General features: G+C 58.1%; 2 protein-coding genes across 2 annotated transcripts; one reads left to right on the forward strand and one right to left on the reverse strand.

Annotated features, from left to right (window-relative positions):
* On the forward strand, nucleotides 1–2016 carry ZNF526 (zinc finger protein 526; the record flags this gene model as incomplete). The annotated part of the gene is made up of 1 exon (XM_084257970.1): nucleotides 1–2016. The coding sequence occupies one exon, from the start codon at nucleotides 1–3 to the stop codon at nucleotides 2014–2016; it is 2016 nt and encodes a 671-aa protein (XP_084114096.1).
* A 3237-nt stretch (nucleotides 2017–5253) lies between these two features.
* On the reverse strand, nucleotides 5254–13761 carry GSK3A (glycogen synthase kinase 3 alpha; the record flags this gene model as incomplete). Its single annotated transcript, XM_084257995.1, has 11 exons — nucleotides 5254–5327; nucleotides 5860–5952; nucleotides 6392–6578; nucleotides 6957–7052; nucleotides 7137–7234; nucleotides 8104–8210; nucleotides 8304–8434; nucleotides 10001–10111; nucleotides 10275–10358; nucleotides 11681–11868; nucleotides 13482–13761. 11 exons carry the CDS (start codon nucleotides 13759–13761, stop codon nucleotides 5254–5256), a joined length of 1449 nt encoding a protein of 482 aa, XP_084114121.1.

Raw genomic sequence — 13761 nt, forward strand, 5'->3', positions numbered from 1 at the left:
ATGACAGAGGTGGTGGCTGAGGTGGCTGACATGCCAACACAAATGTCACCAGGGACCACAGAGGCATCAACACCGGTGTTAGGGCAGATGACAGAGATGTCAGCAGAGGTGACCGAGATGATGCCTGGGGAGGCCCTGGCCTCATCCCTCTTCTTCCAGCACCACCAGTTCATGTGCTCAGAGTGTGGCAACCTCTACAACACTCTGGAGGAAGTCCTCTCGCACCAGGAGCAGCATGCACCCACGGCCACAGAGGAAGAAGCGCTGGGTCCCCAGGAAACCGGCCCAGAGATAGTGCCGGGTGGCATCCAGGACGGGCCCTTCCAGTGCTGTGAGTGTAGCCAGCTCATCCTCTCCCCTGGTGAGCTCCTGGCCCACCAGGACGCCCACCTCCGGGAGTCCGCCAGCCAGATCCAGTACCAGTGTGGGGACTGCCAGGAGCTGTTCCCCTCACCAGAGCTGTGGGTCGCTCATCGCCAGGCTCAGCACCTTTCTGCCACCGCGGCAGGGCCACCAGAACCGCCCCCGCTGCCTCCTAGCGTGCCTCCGCCTCCGCCCCCTGCTCCACCTGAAGTCAAGATGGAGCCCTACGAGTGTCCCGAGTGCTCTACTCTCTGCGCCACCCCTGAGGAGTTCTTAGAGCATCAGGGCACCCACTTCGACTCCCTGGAGAAAGAAGAGCGCAATGGGCTAGAGGAGGAAGAGGAAGATGAGGACGACGAAGATGACGAGGAGACAGAAGAAGAGGAGGCAGCAGCGGAGGCGGGTGATGAGGCCGTGGGAGGCGACAAGTCCACAGCCGGCCGCACCCATAGCTGTGGGGATTGTCCCCAACACAGGACCTCAACAGGGGCACGCCGACGACACCGGCGGGCATCTCGTGGCCCAGCATCAGCAACCCACCCCTTCCACTGCAGCCAGTGCCAGCGCAGCTTCAGTTCCGCCAATCGGCTGCTGGCTCACGGACGGGCCCACGTGGGTGGCACCCACGAGTGTACCACCTGCTCCAAGGTCTTCAAGAAAGCAGCCTCCCTGGAGCAGCACCTGCGGCTGCATCGCGGCGAAGCCCGGTACCTCTGTGTGGACTGTGGCCGCGGCTTTGGCACAGAACTCACGCTGGTGGCCCACCGCCGGGCCCACACCGCCAATCCGCTACATCGCTGCCGCTGCGGCAAGACCTTCAGCAACATGACCAAGTTCCTGTACCACCGGCGCACGCACGCGGGCAAGAGCGGGGCACCCCCTGCAGCGGCAGCAGTGGCCTCCCCAGCTCCCGCCGAGCCCACACCCCCACCTCCGCCCCCACCACCCGCCCCACCTGTCCAGCTGCCCTGCCCACAGTGCTCCAAGTCCTTCTCCTCAGCTTCCCGGCTGTCCCGGCACCGACGTGCAGTACATGGTCCCCCTGAGCGGCGGCACCGCTGCGGGGTGTGTGGCAGGGGCTTCAAGAAGCTGGTCCACGTACACAACCACCTGCGGACGCACACAGGTGAGAGGCCCTTCCAGTGCCACTCTTGTGGCAAGACCTTTGCGTCTTTAGCCAACCTCAGCCGCCACCAGCTGACCCACACAGGCGTGCGGCCCTACCAGTGCCTGGACTGTGGCAAGCGCTTCACGCAGAGCTCCAACCTGCAGCAGCACCGGAGGCTGCACCTGCGGCCTGTGGCCTTCGCCCGGGCACCCCGCCTGCCCATCACTGGTCTCTACAACAAGAGCGCCTACTCTTGTGGGACCTGTGGCCGCTGGTTCCGTGCCATGGCGGGCCTGCGGCTGCATCAGCGGGTCCATGCTCGAGCCCGGACTGCGACAACACAGCCACCCCGCTCACCGCCCCCCGCCCCACCCCCGCCCCCTGAGCCGCAGCAGACTATCATGTGCACTGAGCTAGGGGAGACCATTGCCATCATTGAGACCTCCCAGCCGCTGGCCCTTGAGGACACACTGCAGCTGTGCCAGGCTGCCCTGGGGGCCACTGAGGCCAGCGGGCTGCTGCAGTTGGATGCAGCCTTCATGTGACACAGCTGAAGAAGAGCAATAAAAGTTTGGTTGCCATGGCCATTGTGGTTCCCTTTGGGGGGCAAGGGGCTCACCCCCTGGCAAGCCACTCTGGCGTCCACTTATGTGCCAGGATCCACCCTGGCCTCTTCCCCACCGACTCCTCAGAACAACCCCGCCAGCTTTCTCTTGTCACCTTTTTCTGCCTGAAAGAAAACTGAAGCTCTGAGATGCGAGCTGATCTGTCCCAAGTCACCCGCCACACTACCCAGGGAAGTTTGCCAAGCCCTTTGCTCGGCAGCACCCGGGTGCCGGGCAACATCAGGTAACCTTTTCTGAGCCCTGAGCATGTGCCAGGTTGGAGCTGGGCACGGTCACCTATTTCTGGTCCTCTGCTTGTCCTCTCAGCCCTAGCCATCCCTGGACACCAGGCACCTAGGACCTCACTCCGCCTGGTGGGAGAAAGCCACTGGACTTCTCTGGGGCTCCTTAAGCTCGTTTTTGGCGATGTGGAAGGAAATCTATAGGTATTGAGGTGCTCAACTGCAGACTGGGTGATGCTGGAGACCCAGGAATAAGTCAGACATGGGCTGTGCCCCCAGCAGGCGTGCGGGGTGATGGGAGGAACACAAGTACAGATGGCCTTGCTTCTCCAAGTGTGTCTTCATTCATTTGGCCTGGGTGTCCTGAGGCCACCCTCTGTGCTGGGTGATACCAAGAGCCAAAGATGAGTCGGGCCTCTACCCTACTTCTGGGGGGACAGACAGCTCTCAGCCCCAGGTTCCTTAGGCTGTGGTGGGGATGTGCGGGGACAGTGGGAGGCCAGAGCAGCAGACCGATCTCCATGGTGGCAGATCTGGAGTCGGAGGCCTCCTAGAGGTAGCCCTTGAAAAACAGAAATCTGCTAGTGACAATGGAAGAGAACATTCCAACAGGCAGCAATGCAAGGAGGGTGAGTTCTTGGTATGCTTGGATACTGTCCAGTTATTCACAGCCCCAGTACAGTGGACACTGGACTGCCTAGCTGTGGCAGGCACTGCAGTAAGCGTTGTGTACTGTGATCCTATGGGCCTGGGAGGTGATCTCAGTATATTCTCTGTCGTACAGATGAGAAAACAGGGCCAGACTCGCCCGAGGTCTTGCAGCTAGGCGGAGGGGGTGCTGAGGTTTGAACCCAGTTGGTTCCTTCAGGCCGCGTCTGGGACCAGTGCCACTGATTGATCGTGACCTGGAACCCACGCAGGGCGGGTGGCTCGGGGCTTGATTAAGTGGAGGAAAAGTGAGCGGGTGTTACAGAGCCGTTGGGGATTGATGGGGCCTCAAAAGATCAAAGTTCTTGGGAGCAGGAAGGACTCCCCAAACTCTTTAAAGGTTATCTGGGATGACAATACCTTCCTCTCAAAGCAGAAGCCGGTGATTTATGGCAGGTCAGTGGGGCAGATGCTTCCCAGGCCTGTGCAGAGCAAGGTGCAGGCAGGAGGCAGCTGCAGCTCTGAGCTGTCTGGGCGGGAGGGTGGGTGATAAAGCAGAGGAGGAAGGAGGCCTAAATATGGGAAGGGAGAAGGGAGGGTCCTAAGTGGGGGCTAGGATGGGGTGAGGGAAAGGCTGGAGAGGGAGAGAACAGGGCCAGAGCTGGGCGGAGACCATGGAGGTGGGAGGACAGTGAGGGGCACCTGGCACATTCCCGATGTGAGCAAGGGGAGGAAGGGGTCCCCCAGAGGCCAGGATCTGCCCCTCGCCCAGTCTGCTTGCTGTGTGCACGTCTTAGGAATGAGGCTAGTCTTTGGAATGAGGCTAAGTTGCCTGTTGCTCAGTAGGGCGGGCCAGGGAGGTAATGATGCCCCTGGGGCCGGCCTTACTGATTGCAGAGCCCAGATGCCAGAAGGCCCCTCTGGGGCACTGGTAGATTCCAGTGAGGGATATGTCAGTTGCTCATGGCCCCCTTCCACTTCTGGAGCCTTCTGCACTCACCTACAGTTGGCACTGAGCAGAGAACCCTTTCCTTCCACCCACGGACCCCCCCATCTGGCCCCGGCATGTTTTCACAGTGAAGGAAAAAAGCCATGCTCTCTTGCTCCCCAGCATCCCTGAGAGGTGGGCCATGTAGTGTGCGCTGCCACCTAACAGAGAAATGGAGCTTTGGGCATCTGCTGGGATTCCAGGACAGCCTCTGCGCGGGTGGGAACCCAGGCCCTCTAAGAATCTACACCCAGGCTGTTTTGATCTGAGTCACTGTCTCATCCTGTGTCCTCTGGACCCTGAAGTAGCAGACAGCTCAGAGTGTGAGACAGTCCTTTGTTGAAGTCTGGTGCTGCCATAGGCACTATGGCCTTGACCTCTCTGGTGATGCCCACCCAGTGCTCTCAGCATCACCTGGGGTGACAGGGCCTCCCTCTGTAAGTGGAAACAGGTGTCTGCTGGATTCCGGGACAGGCTCCTTTCCCCCACCTGCAGCGGACAAGCCAGCCCCAGTCACGCCGGGGACAACCAAGGCAGGAAGGCTGAGCCCCTGTGCCAGGGCCGGGACTCGGGCCCCGGGGGAGGCAGCCTGTGCTCCATATATCCCGCCCCTGCCTAAGCGTCAGCCCACTCTTGTCCCAGAACAGCCCCGGCACCTCCCTCACCTCTGTGGAAACAGGCAGCCAGACAGGGAGCAGGTTTTCATGCCAATAATTTATTGAACGGAGGTCTGTACACAGGCAAACCTTACTGTGGAAACTAAGACATCAGGAGCTCCCCCACCGCCCCCCAGCCCTCCAGGGTGGGGAGAGGAGGGAGAAACCAAAAGGGCAGAGGACAGGAAAGGGGTCACAGCTGTAGAAGGGGAGGGACCAGGTTGGACGGTGCGAATCGACATTTTCTTTAAGAAAAAAATTATAACAATCTATTTACACCCGGGGGCCGAGGGAGGAAAGAAGAGATGAGCACGGCTGGTTCTATTTACAAGGGACATGGGCAGGGAAGGGTCTGGAAGAGGTGGAAGCCTGGGGGGAGGGTAAGGTAGGGGACCAAGGGGGTACGGGGTCCTTGTGCCCCCACAACCCCCTGTCCTTCCGTCTCTTCCCTCCCCACAACCAGTTAAAATCCTCTTAAAAAGCCCACCGTAGGGTGAGGCTGGTGAGGGAGGGACTGGAGGTGGGGACAGGGACTCATTTACCTCTGCCCTCTAGGGGCCTAGCCAGGGCAGGAGCTGGATGGGCTATGGCCCCCCCCTTCCCCACTTGGGGCTCCCAGATGGAAGGGTTGTTGGTGGGGCCCTCAAGAAGCGCTAGTGAGGGGAGCTGTTGCATCGGTGGACTGCCAGTCCGGGCTGGTCTGAGCCTCACTTAAAGCTGCTGGGGAGAGGGAGCAGACAGTTAGCCCAGCTCTTCGGAGGCCCCTCCACCACCACCACCAAGAGCAGAAAGTCAGTGGGAAATGCCACATGGAAGTTCCAAGCTGTCACTTTAGGTCCAGGCAAGCCCACATGCCAAAGGACCAGGCTGGTACCAGGCTGAGTGATATGCCAGAGAGCCAGGCCCCACAGAAGAGGGGACAGCTAGAACTCAGCTCGATGACAGGGCTACCAAGTATGATATTCTTCCAACAGAAATTGGAAATCTGCATTGTCAACAAAACGGCCCCAATTTTTACATGTGGGCAACAAATTCGGCTGGGTGTGTTTACACAAGCCAAACACCTTTCTCCAGATCTAGGCAGTCATGTCCCACACAGGGGGCCATTCCCATGGCCGAAAACAGGCTTTCTACACCATGCAAACAGCAGTGTTTCAGATATCTGCGGGAACCGCAGGGCTGTGAGAACACGCCCACCCCCCAGGCTGAGAAATGCTGCTTCAACCCACAGTAAGTGGCCCCAACTTACCTTGTGAGGTTGGGGTAAGGGGAGTACTGCCCGCCGGGGACCGCAAGTGAGGAGGGATGAGAATGGCATTGAGAGATGGTTGGATGGAGAGTTCTAGAGACAGGAATGGACACACTCAGTCAGTGGACAGGGCCGGGTATCTGGAGACTCAGCTGGGGTTAATAAGAGACACCAAATGGGGGCCTAGCTATTTGGCAAAGCCTCCTTTGGATGGTTATCTTCCAAACCCTTTCCCGCCCCCTCTCCCTGCCTTGAAGGTGGGCACCGTCATCCCGACCAACAGGAAGAGACACAGAGGCCCTGGGAGCAGGTCACACCTTCATGGTGACGTACAGCAGCTGGACTCTTTGAATGAAAAACCAGCAAGATGGCAGAGCGTAGGCGAATAGGCTGGGCCCTCCCCAAACCTGGGGGCTTCTCCCCAGCCCCCCCTGAGAGCCCCCGCCCAGCCCCCAGCCCTTGTCTCCAACACCAAGCTTTTCTCACAATCTTGGCTGCCCCTCCAGCCTCAGACCCCAGGCTGTGCCCTCACCGCCAGGACTGAAATTGAAGAGGGGCGGAAGCGGGCGGTTGTTGGGAAGCTGGGTTCCGGGACATCTCAGTTCGTCAAAGAAGCTGTGGGCACACGCTTCCAGCGGGGACAGCCTGGAGGACGGCGTGTACTCCAGCAGGCTTGAGCAGAGCGCAATGGCCTCAGGCGGTGTTCGGGACTTGAACACCTGGCAGGGGAGGTCACGAGAGTGAGACACCCCAGTGCTGGTGTACTCGCCTCATTGCCACAGGGACCATGGCTTTCCACAAACCCCCTTTCCAATGGGGAAACTGAGGTCTGCCCACCGAAAGAAGGTCAATGTAGATCTCGGCCCTCCCCGGTCCCATGACTGAATGGCCCTCGCCATGAGCCTGTTTCCCCCCACCGAAAGACTTCCGAATTTACTGTGGGTCCTCAATTGTTACAGTATGGAAAACTCGGGAAACTGAAATCTGATGAGTTACTGACCGGCTCCCAAGCCGTGCCTCTGTGGCCAGGTCCCCAGACCAGTCAGTCTCCAATGGGGACCTCAGCCATGCTGCCTGCGACCCCAGCCCTGCCCCACCTTTGTCCAGGGGTGAGCTTTAATCTGAGGGAACTTGAACTCCGTGTAGTTGGGGTTCATCTCTCGGATCTGTTCCCGGGTTGGCGTTCCCAGCACCTGTAGGGAAAGTGGGGAGCGGAGGATCTGAGCACAGGCCCCCATCCCTTATCCCCATCCCTGCCCACCTGGCCTTGCCCTCACCTTGATGATCTCCACCAGCTGGTCCACCCCACTGTCCCCGGGGAAGATGGGCTGGCCCAGGAGAAGCTCAGCCAGGACGCAGCCAGCTGACCACACATCTGGAAGGGAAGGGAGGATGATCAGGGCCACCACACCCATTCCCTCACACCCATTTCTATCAGTCACCCTGAGAAGAACCCCATTCTCTGGGCTCACTGAAGGTCATATCTGGCTTAAGAACACTAAGCCTGACTGAATCTCCAGACCAGTCAAAACCACTGCTCCTTCCTTCTAGACTTGTTTCCAGTACAACTCCCTCTCTGCGCAGGGACCCCAATAAGCATTTTCTCTGCCCTTCACCTTGCAGGACAGGCCATCGGGCCTAGGCCAGGTACCTGTGTGCCGTGGGCTTCAGGGAGTTAAAGTATTAAGCACTGGACTGCCTCACTTGCTAGCCTCTGCCCACAGGTACAGCTGCAGTCGGGTATTCCCACCCCTCCCTGGCCTGTACACCTTGACCCCCACAGCACCAGTTCACACCGAAGGGTCAGGCAGCTTTATCACACCGCTGAAGGAAGTTCTCTTCCAAATCTTTTCACACCCTCTTGTGTCTGGAAGGTGGCAGCAGGTCACACCCTCGAGGTGACAAAGCCTCGCCTCTGACTCCCCCAAGGTCACAGTTAGTCCCTCCCCCTGGCTGAGAACAGAGGCTGACTGGGAGGTTCCAGAGCTGCGGCGGACTCTGGTCAGGTCAGCTTTCAAAGCAAGGCCCTGCCCAGTGCCCGTGGTGCAGCTGCAGGAGGTGCCCTGTGCCCTAAGCCTCAGACTATTCGTCAGGAACACAGGCAGACACGCCATCGCCCTCCAGAGTTTGTGAGGACTGGATAAAAGAACAGATGTTAAGCTTTTATCACCAGGCCGGGCAGTCAGCACATGGAAAGAACAAACTGCCATGACTGCGGTCCCCACCCCCACCTCCCTAACTGACCGATGGATGAGGTGTAATCAGTGGCTCCGAAGATCAGCTCTGGGGCCCTGTAGTAGCGAGAACAGATGTAGGAGACGTTGGGCTCACCCCGGACCAACTGCTTTGCACTGTGGGAAGAGGCGGGTAGGAGTAAACATAAAGCAAGAGGTGGGGTCCCTCCTCGCCCCTACAGCCACCCAGCACTCCCAAGTCGGGCCCACCTGCCAAAATCGCAGAGCTTGAGGACAGCCGTGTCAGGATCCACCAGCAGGTTCTGGGGCTTGATGTCACGGTGACACACCCCCTGGGAGTGGATGTAGGCCAGGCTCCGGAAGAGCTGGTACATGTACACCTGGGGCGGGCAGGGTTCAGCGGAGCTGCAGCCCAGCACGCCCACACACACAGCACACACCCTATTCCACCCCAGGCCCGCTCTCCCTAATTTAAAGCCCTTCCCTGGCCCCTGGGTTCTGCTTGGGGTGCCGCACCAGAATCACTAGGAGGGCTAGTTAGGGCCAGGACTGCCTACACAGCCCCTGAGTTTCTGTCTCAGTAAGTTCAGGATGGTGCATCTGCAACAAGCCTGCCAGCGCCCATGTAGCTGTCCCCACCTCTGGCCGCAATCACACCCCTCCACAGACGCCTGCAGAATGAGACAGACTGTTGCAGAGAAAGCAGGGGAGTCAGGCACTTACTGCCCCCTCACCCAAACCACTGGCTACAGGAAGGGCTCAGCCTCCTCCAGCCGCCAGCCAAAACCACCCACGAGCCAGCCCCTCTCCAGCTGGGTTTTCCTGCCACTTTCTCTCCCACTGACTGGAGCGGAAGTGCCAAGAGAGCAGGATGCTTTGTGTTTTCATCACTGCAGCATCCCCAGGGCCTAGCCCAGTGCCTTGGATGTGATCACTTGATTTCTCCACTGCACACAGATCTGTTTCCAGGGTCCCTTCCTCCTCCTGTTCCCATTGCCCTTGACCAGAAATGTCTCCTCCCAGAAGCCTTCCTTGAGCCTTCTCATCTTTAAAACAGTCTGGCCTGGGGGGGGGGGGGGGGGGGTATGCCACTGTTTCCAGAATTTTGTGTTCCTTCTAGTATGGCAGTTTCCTAGAGTTCCAGTTCACTGTGACACCTGTCTACCCTGCCACACTAAGAGCACTGCAGGAGCAAGGTCTGGGTCTCAGTCAACTAGGCTTCTGGCATAGGCCAGCACTGGGGCCAGCAGGACAGCCACAGGACAGGTTCGCCTGCCAGAGGACTCCCCTCCCAGCAACAAGCCCCGGCTGAGCCCCACAGCTCACCTAGGAACTGGGTGCCAACGGGAAGAGCAGCTGGGCCCCTCTCAACCGCCAGCAGAGTTGAATCCACCCACCTTCCCAACAATTACAGCAAGTTGCTCCCACCTCTGTTTTCCTTATTGTTATTGGATGGATGGAGTCATTCACTCACTCATTCATTCCAACACCTCTCAAGGGTAACTCCTGGGACACAGGACCTGGCAGGGGGAATGAGCCTGCACAGGCACAGGGAGAAGATGTATTCCTGGCTCTGGGCGATGACTGTCCTTCAGTCCCACCTCCTCCTCAGCCCCTCTGTCAAGGTGAGGGGGTCCAGACTCCAACCTCAGCATCTCCTGCCTTCCACCCCCGATGCTGAGCCAACCCCACCAGTGCAGAGCCTGCAGGTGTCCTGTAGCCTCCCCAGACCCCTGAGCAACCCGCCATAGTCATTCAGTACAGCCTCAGGTTGGGGCCCCTGAGTTTACCGGGCGTTTGGCAAACGCCATCACTGGTAGCATGGGGACAAAGGTAGGTATCACTAGGCCTCCAGAGACCAACAAAAACTTGGGAGGTGAGGACAGCCATAGAAGGCAGGAGGGTCCAGAGGCCCTGGCTGCCTGCCTACCAGCCTGCCTGCCCACCTTGACATAGATGTACGGGATGGTCAACTTGGCCTTGGTGAAATGGCGGGCAACCCGGTATACCGTCTCAGGCACGTATTCCAGCACCAGATTTAGGTAAAGCTCATCTTTCTGCAGAGAGCAAAGAAGAGGTGTGAGGCGTTGTGAGAAAAAAGCAAAGAAGGAGGAAGGGAAGGTTTGTGGGGAGCAGTGGCGGGGAGGACTGGCAGTCATGAGAAAGACCAGCAGGAAAATGGGTGAAGGTAGACTACTCCCCCCACATCCGAGATCTCACCTTCTCCCCACTGGAGTAGAAGAAGTATCTCAGCCTCACGATATTACAGTGGTCCAGCTTACGCATAATCTGCAGCTCTCGGTTCTTGGGGGCAAAGAGAAAGAGCCTCAGAACACCCACTCTCTCTGCCCCCCTGCTCTATGACCCCTCACTACACGCCCACTCCCCAATTCCTGCCCACTGAGCCAGGCAGCTACTCCCTTGGTCCCAGCTCCAAGGCCCCTCTGGGGCAGCCCCAATTCTTTACCCCAACCCATTCCCCTCATACACAGATGTGCTCTCTTCAGCCCATTTTTAAAAAATGTTCCATTACTGTTGACATCTGAAAATCAAATGAGCACGTATAAATCCAGTTCTCCAGCTTGTCTGAAAAGTCAGACAATGTGACTACATGAGCTCCACCCCCACATGGCACAGGTGACAAGAGCAAGTGGTGGGCATCAGTCTGCTCCTCCCTAGAGCTGTCCCTAGAGCTTCTGGGCCGCAAAGCCTGATCCCAAGTCCCACACTACAGACCCAATTTCCATCCTCCCAAAGGGAATCCAGCCACAGCCTCTTTCCTGTTCTCTGTCCCCTTTAAGGTCTCATAAATCCTAGTCTCAGATCCCTCCCCCTTGGGACTCAACCCTAACCAAATTCTGACCAACACCCAACTCCTCCCTAAGAGTCCTCAAGGCCAAGACCCAGGCCCGGACCTGGTTCCCTCCCAACCTGGGCTCAGTCCTCCCCCATATGGGCTAACCTGTGCTCCCTCACACAATTCCTTCACACACCAGTCCGCCCTGGACCTCCATGCCCTTCTCATCCACAGGCCTCCTCCAGCTCTGAGGGCACCTCTGCCCGAACGAGGAAAGGCCGCCCCTTCCTCAGGAGGACAGAGCCCCACGTCGAAGCACGTGCTTGGGTGAGCACAGGGCAGGCTGGATCACATCCAGCACTTGCCACGCACCTGGGGCAGAAGGCGACCTTCGTAACCAGACTCATCACCCCACAGCTTCCTTTCCTCTAGGTGCAGAAGTGTAACCCAGTGGAGTGCTTGGGAACCAGACTGCTGGATTTCCAGTCTTGACCTTGGGCAATTCTCTTATCTGAGTCTCAGTTTCCAGTTTCTGCTTACTTAGAATGGGAATAACAACAGTAGCTACCCTTAGAGTGCTTTGCGTAAATTACACAAGAACTCGCTTGTAAAGCACTTACACAGAGCACAAGCCCAGTCAGCTTCATCTCTGGGTTTTCCCTGGAATCCACATCCTCACCTTCCACACAAGGCATTCCCTTCTTTCTCCCCTTCTCCTCTGGCTCATGCTCAGATACCCTGTGGAACCCCAAGTCTAGCTCCCTTGCTGGAGATCTCTGGCCAGCCATGCCCAGCCCCCAAACTCCTCGTCCCCATTTCGTCCAACTACCTTGAACCTCTTGTCCTGGAGAACCTTCTTGATAGCCACCAGCTCCCTGGTGTCTGCCAGCCGTGCCTGGTACACGACCCCAAAGGAGCCATTGCCAATCACTTTGATGTCTGTGTAAGCCACCTCCTGGGAGCGTTCCGGGCCTTGGCCTAGGGTGGCTACCACTGTGGTCACCTTCCCACAGTCACCTGCGGAATAAAGGAGACACGAGACCCACTGACCTCTCTCCTCTGGCCACCACCTCATCCTCACGCTGTGGGTGGTGATCCTCTACAGGAAGCTGGGCTTGGGCTGAGGAGAGGGGGAGGGTTGTGTGTCTCTTTGTCCCTTTCTCGTCTTTGAGGAAAGGTGGTTGCTGGATGCCTCCCTGTGTTCTCTTCCCTCCAGAAAACCCTAACATTCTGCCCCCGCAGAGGTTGAATCCATCCTCTCAGCTTACTGCCCTGCCTGACCTAACCTCTTCCACTTTAGCGAGTAGAAGCCCTGAGGTGCTTCTATTTCAGGAAAGCGCTAACCTTTCTTACAACTGAGGGAAGAGTGACCTCCAAGTCCTCCCAGGCAGAGCTGGTAAATTCACCATTGTTTTTTTTTTGGTGACAGAAATTAATGATTCCTCCTGGTAATCAGGAGTGCCTAAGCCTCACTAGTGCCCTAGTCCTCACTTCTGGGGAACAGTTACCTCTTATCCAAAATACTCTGGGATTAGAAAAGGCACTGACCCGACTCCTCATTTGTGTGGTCCAGAGCCCCAGACTCCTTCCTGTACGCGTGGGGTCTCTAATGGGCAAACACTCCATGGTGAGAGTGGTCAGCCTGATTTCTATTCCCAGGCAGTTATCCAGTCAATTCACATTCTCCAAATGACAGTAAACATTGGCGCCATTACTAAGGGTTGGAGACCCCTCTTCTTCAAGGAACCAACGAATGGTTCCCCGAAGAGATCACTGATAAACCAAATCGATTTTCAGGAGCCAGTGACATCTTTTGGAGCGAGATGATTCTACACTGCTATTTTTTCAAAGCAAATGACACTTTACCTCAATAAGAGGGGCACAACCTCAGATCCCTATTCTATGGGGCACTGTGACCCCCGTGGCCCCCATTCCATTTTTGTGAAAAATGACCCACCAAAGCTGCTCTTTGAAGAACTGTGACTATGATTTTGCTTTAAGAGTAACCCCAAGCTGTCATGACTCCTAAACAGCAGTAACCATTCATTTCCCCCATCAGGGTAGAGCTGACCTACTACAGGGTGGGTAACAACATCAGGCCCCGCGCTAAAAGGGACGATGACCTAGGGACCAACTTTGGAAAGCCCTGCTCTTTGGGGACACACCGTGCTTCCATGTAACATTCACTCCACATCTCCATCCTCTAAAGGGGAGCAAATTAAGAGCCCCCCTTTATGAGTGGTGATCTTACTCTTGTCCTCTTTGGGAACAATAACCCCGAAGCCTCGTTTGGACGCAAGAGACGCCCCCTGCTCCTGTTCTTTAATGGATGGCAACCCAAGAGCCCTGTTTTTAAGGTTCAAAAACCCCAGGTCTCACACGTCAAGATGAAGAACCTGTGACCCCCGTTTCTTCGAGGATTATTCTCACCTTAAACTCCAAGGGATGGCAGGCGCCCCCCACCCCCCGCCCCTTGGCTTTCTCTGGGAGGGAGGGAGGGAGCGCAAACCCCAGTGCTGCGAGGACAGTGACCTCAAGCTCCCGTCCGGGGGTCTGGGAGCCCCTGATCGACGCTGGAGGGGCTCCGGGAGCCCCGATCTCCACCCACCCCAGGCGCCGCCAGTACTCACGGCCCAGCTTCACTCCGGGCGGCGGGAAGCTAGTGCCCGCGCCAGGGCCGCCGCTGCCTCCTCCGCCACTGCCGCTGGGGCCCCCCCCGGAGCCCGAGGCCCCCACGCCTCCGCCCATGGCTCCGACCGACGCCTTTCCGCCACCGCTGCCGCCCGGGCCGGAGGCCGAGCCCCCGGGGCCGCCGCCGCCGCCGCCTCCGCCGCCTGGCTCCGCGAACGAGCTCGTCCGCGCCCGGCCCGAGCCCCCAGGGCCGCCTCCCGAAGGCGCGCCGCCGCTCAT

This window comes from Talpa europaea (assembly GCF_964194135.1).
Source record: "Talpa europaea genome assembly, chromosome: 16".
In the NCBI taxonomy this organism is placed as follows: domain Eukaryota; kingdom Metazoa; phylum Chordata; class Mammalia; order Eulipotyphla; family Talpidae; genus Talpa; species Talpa europaea.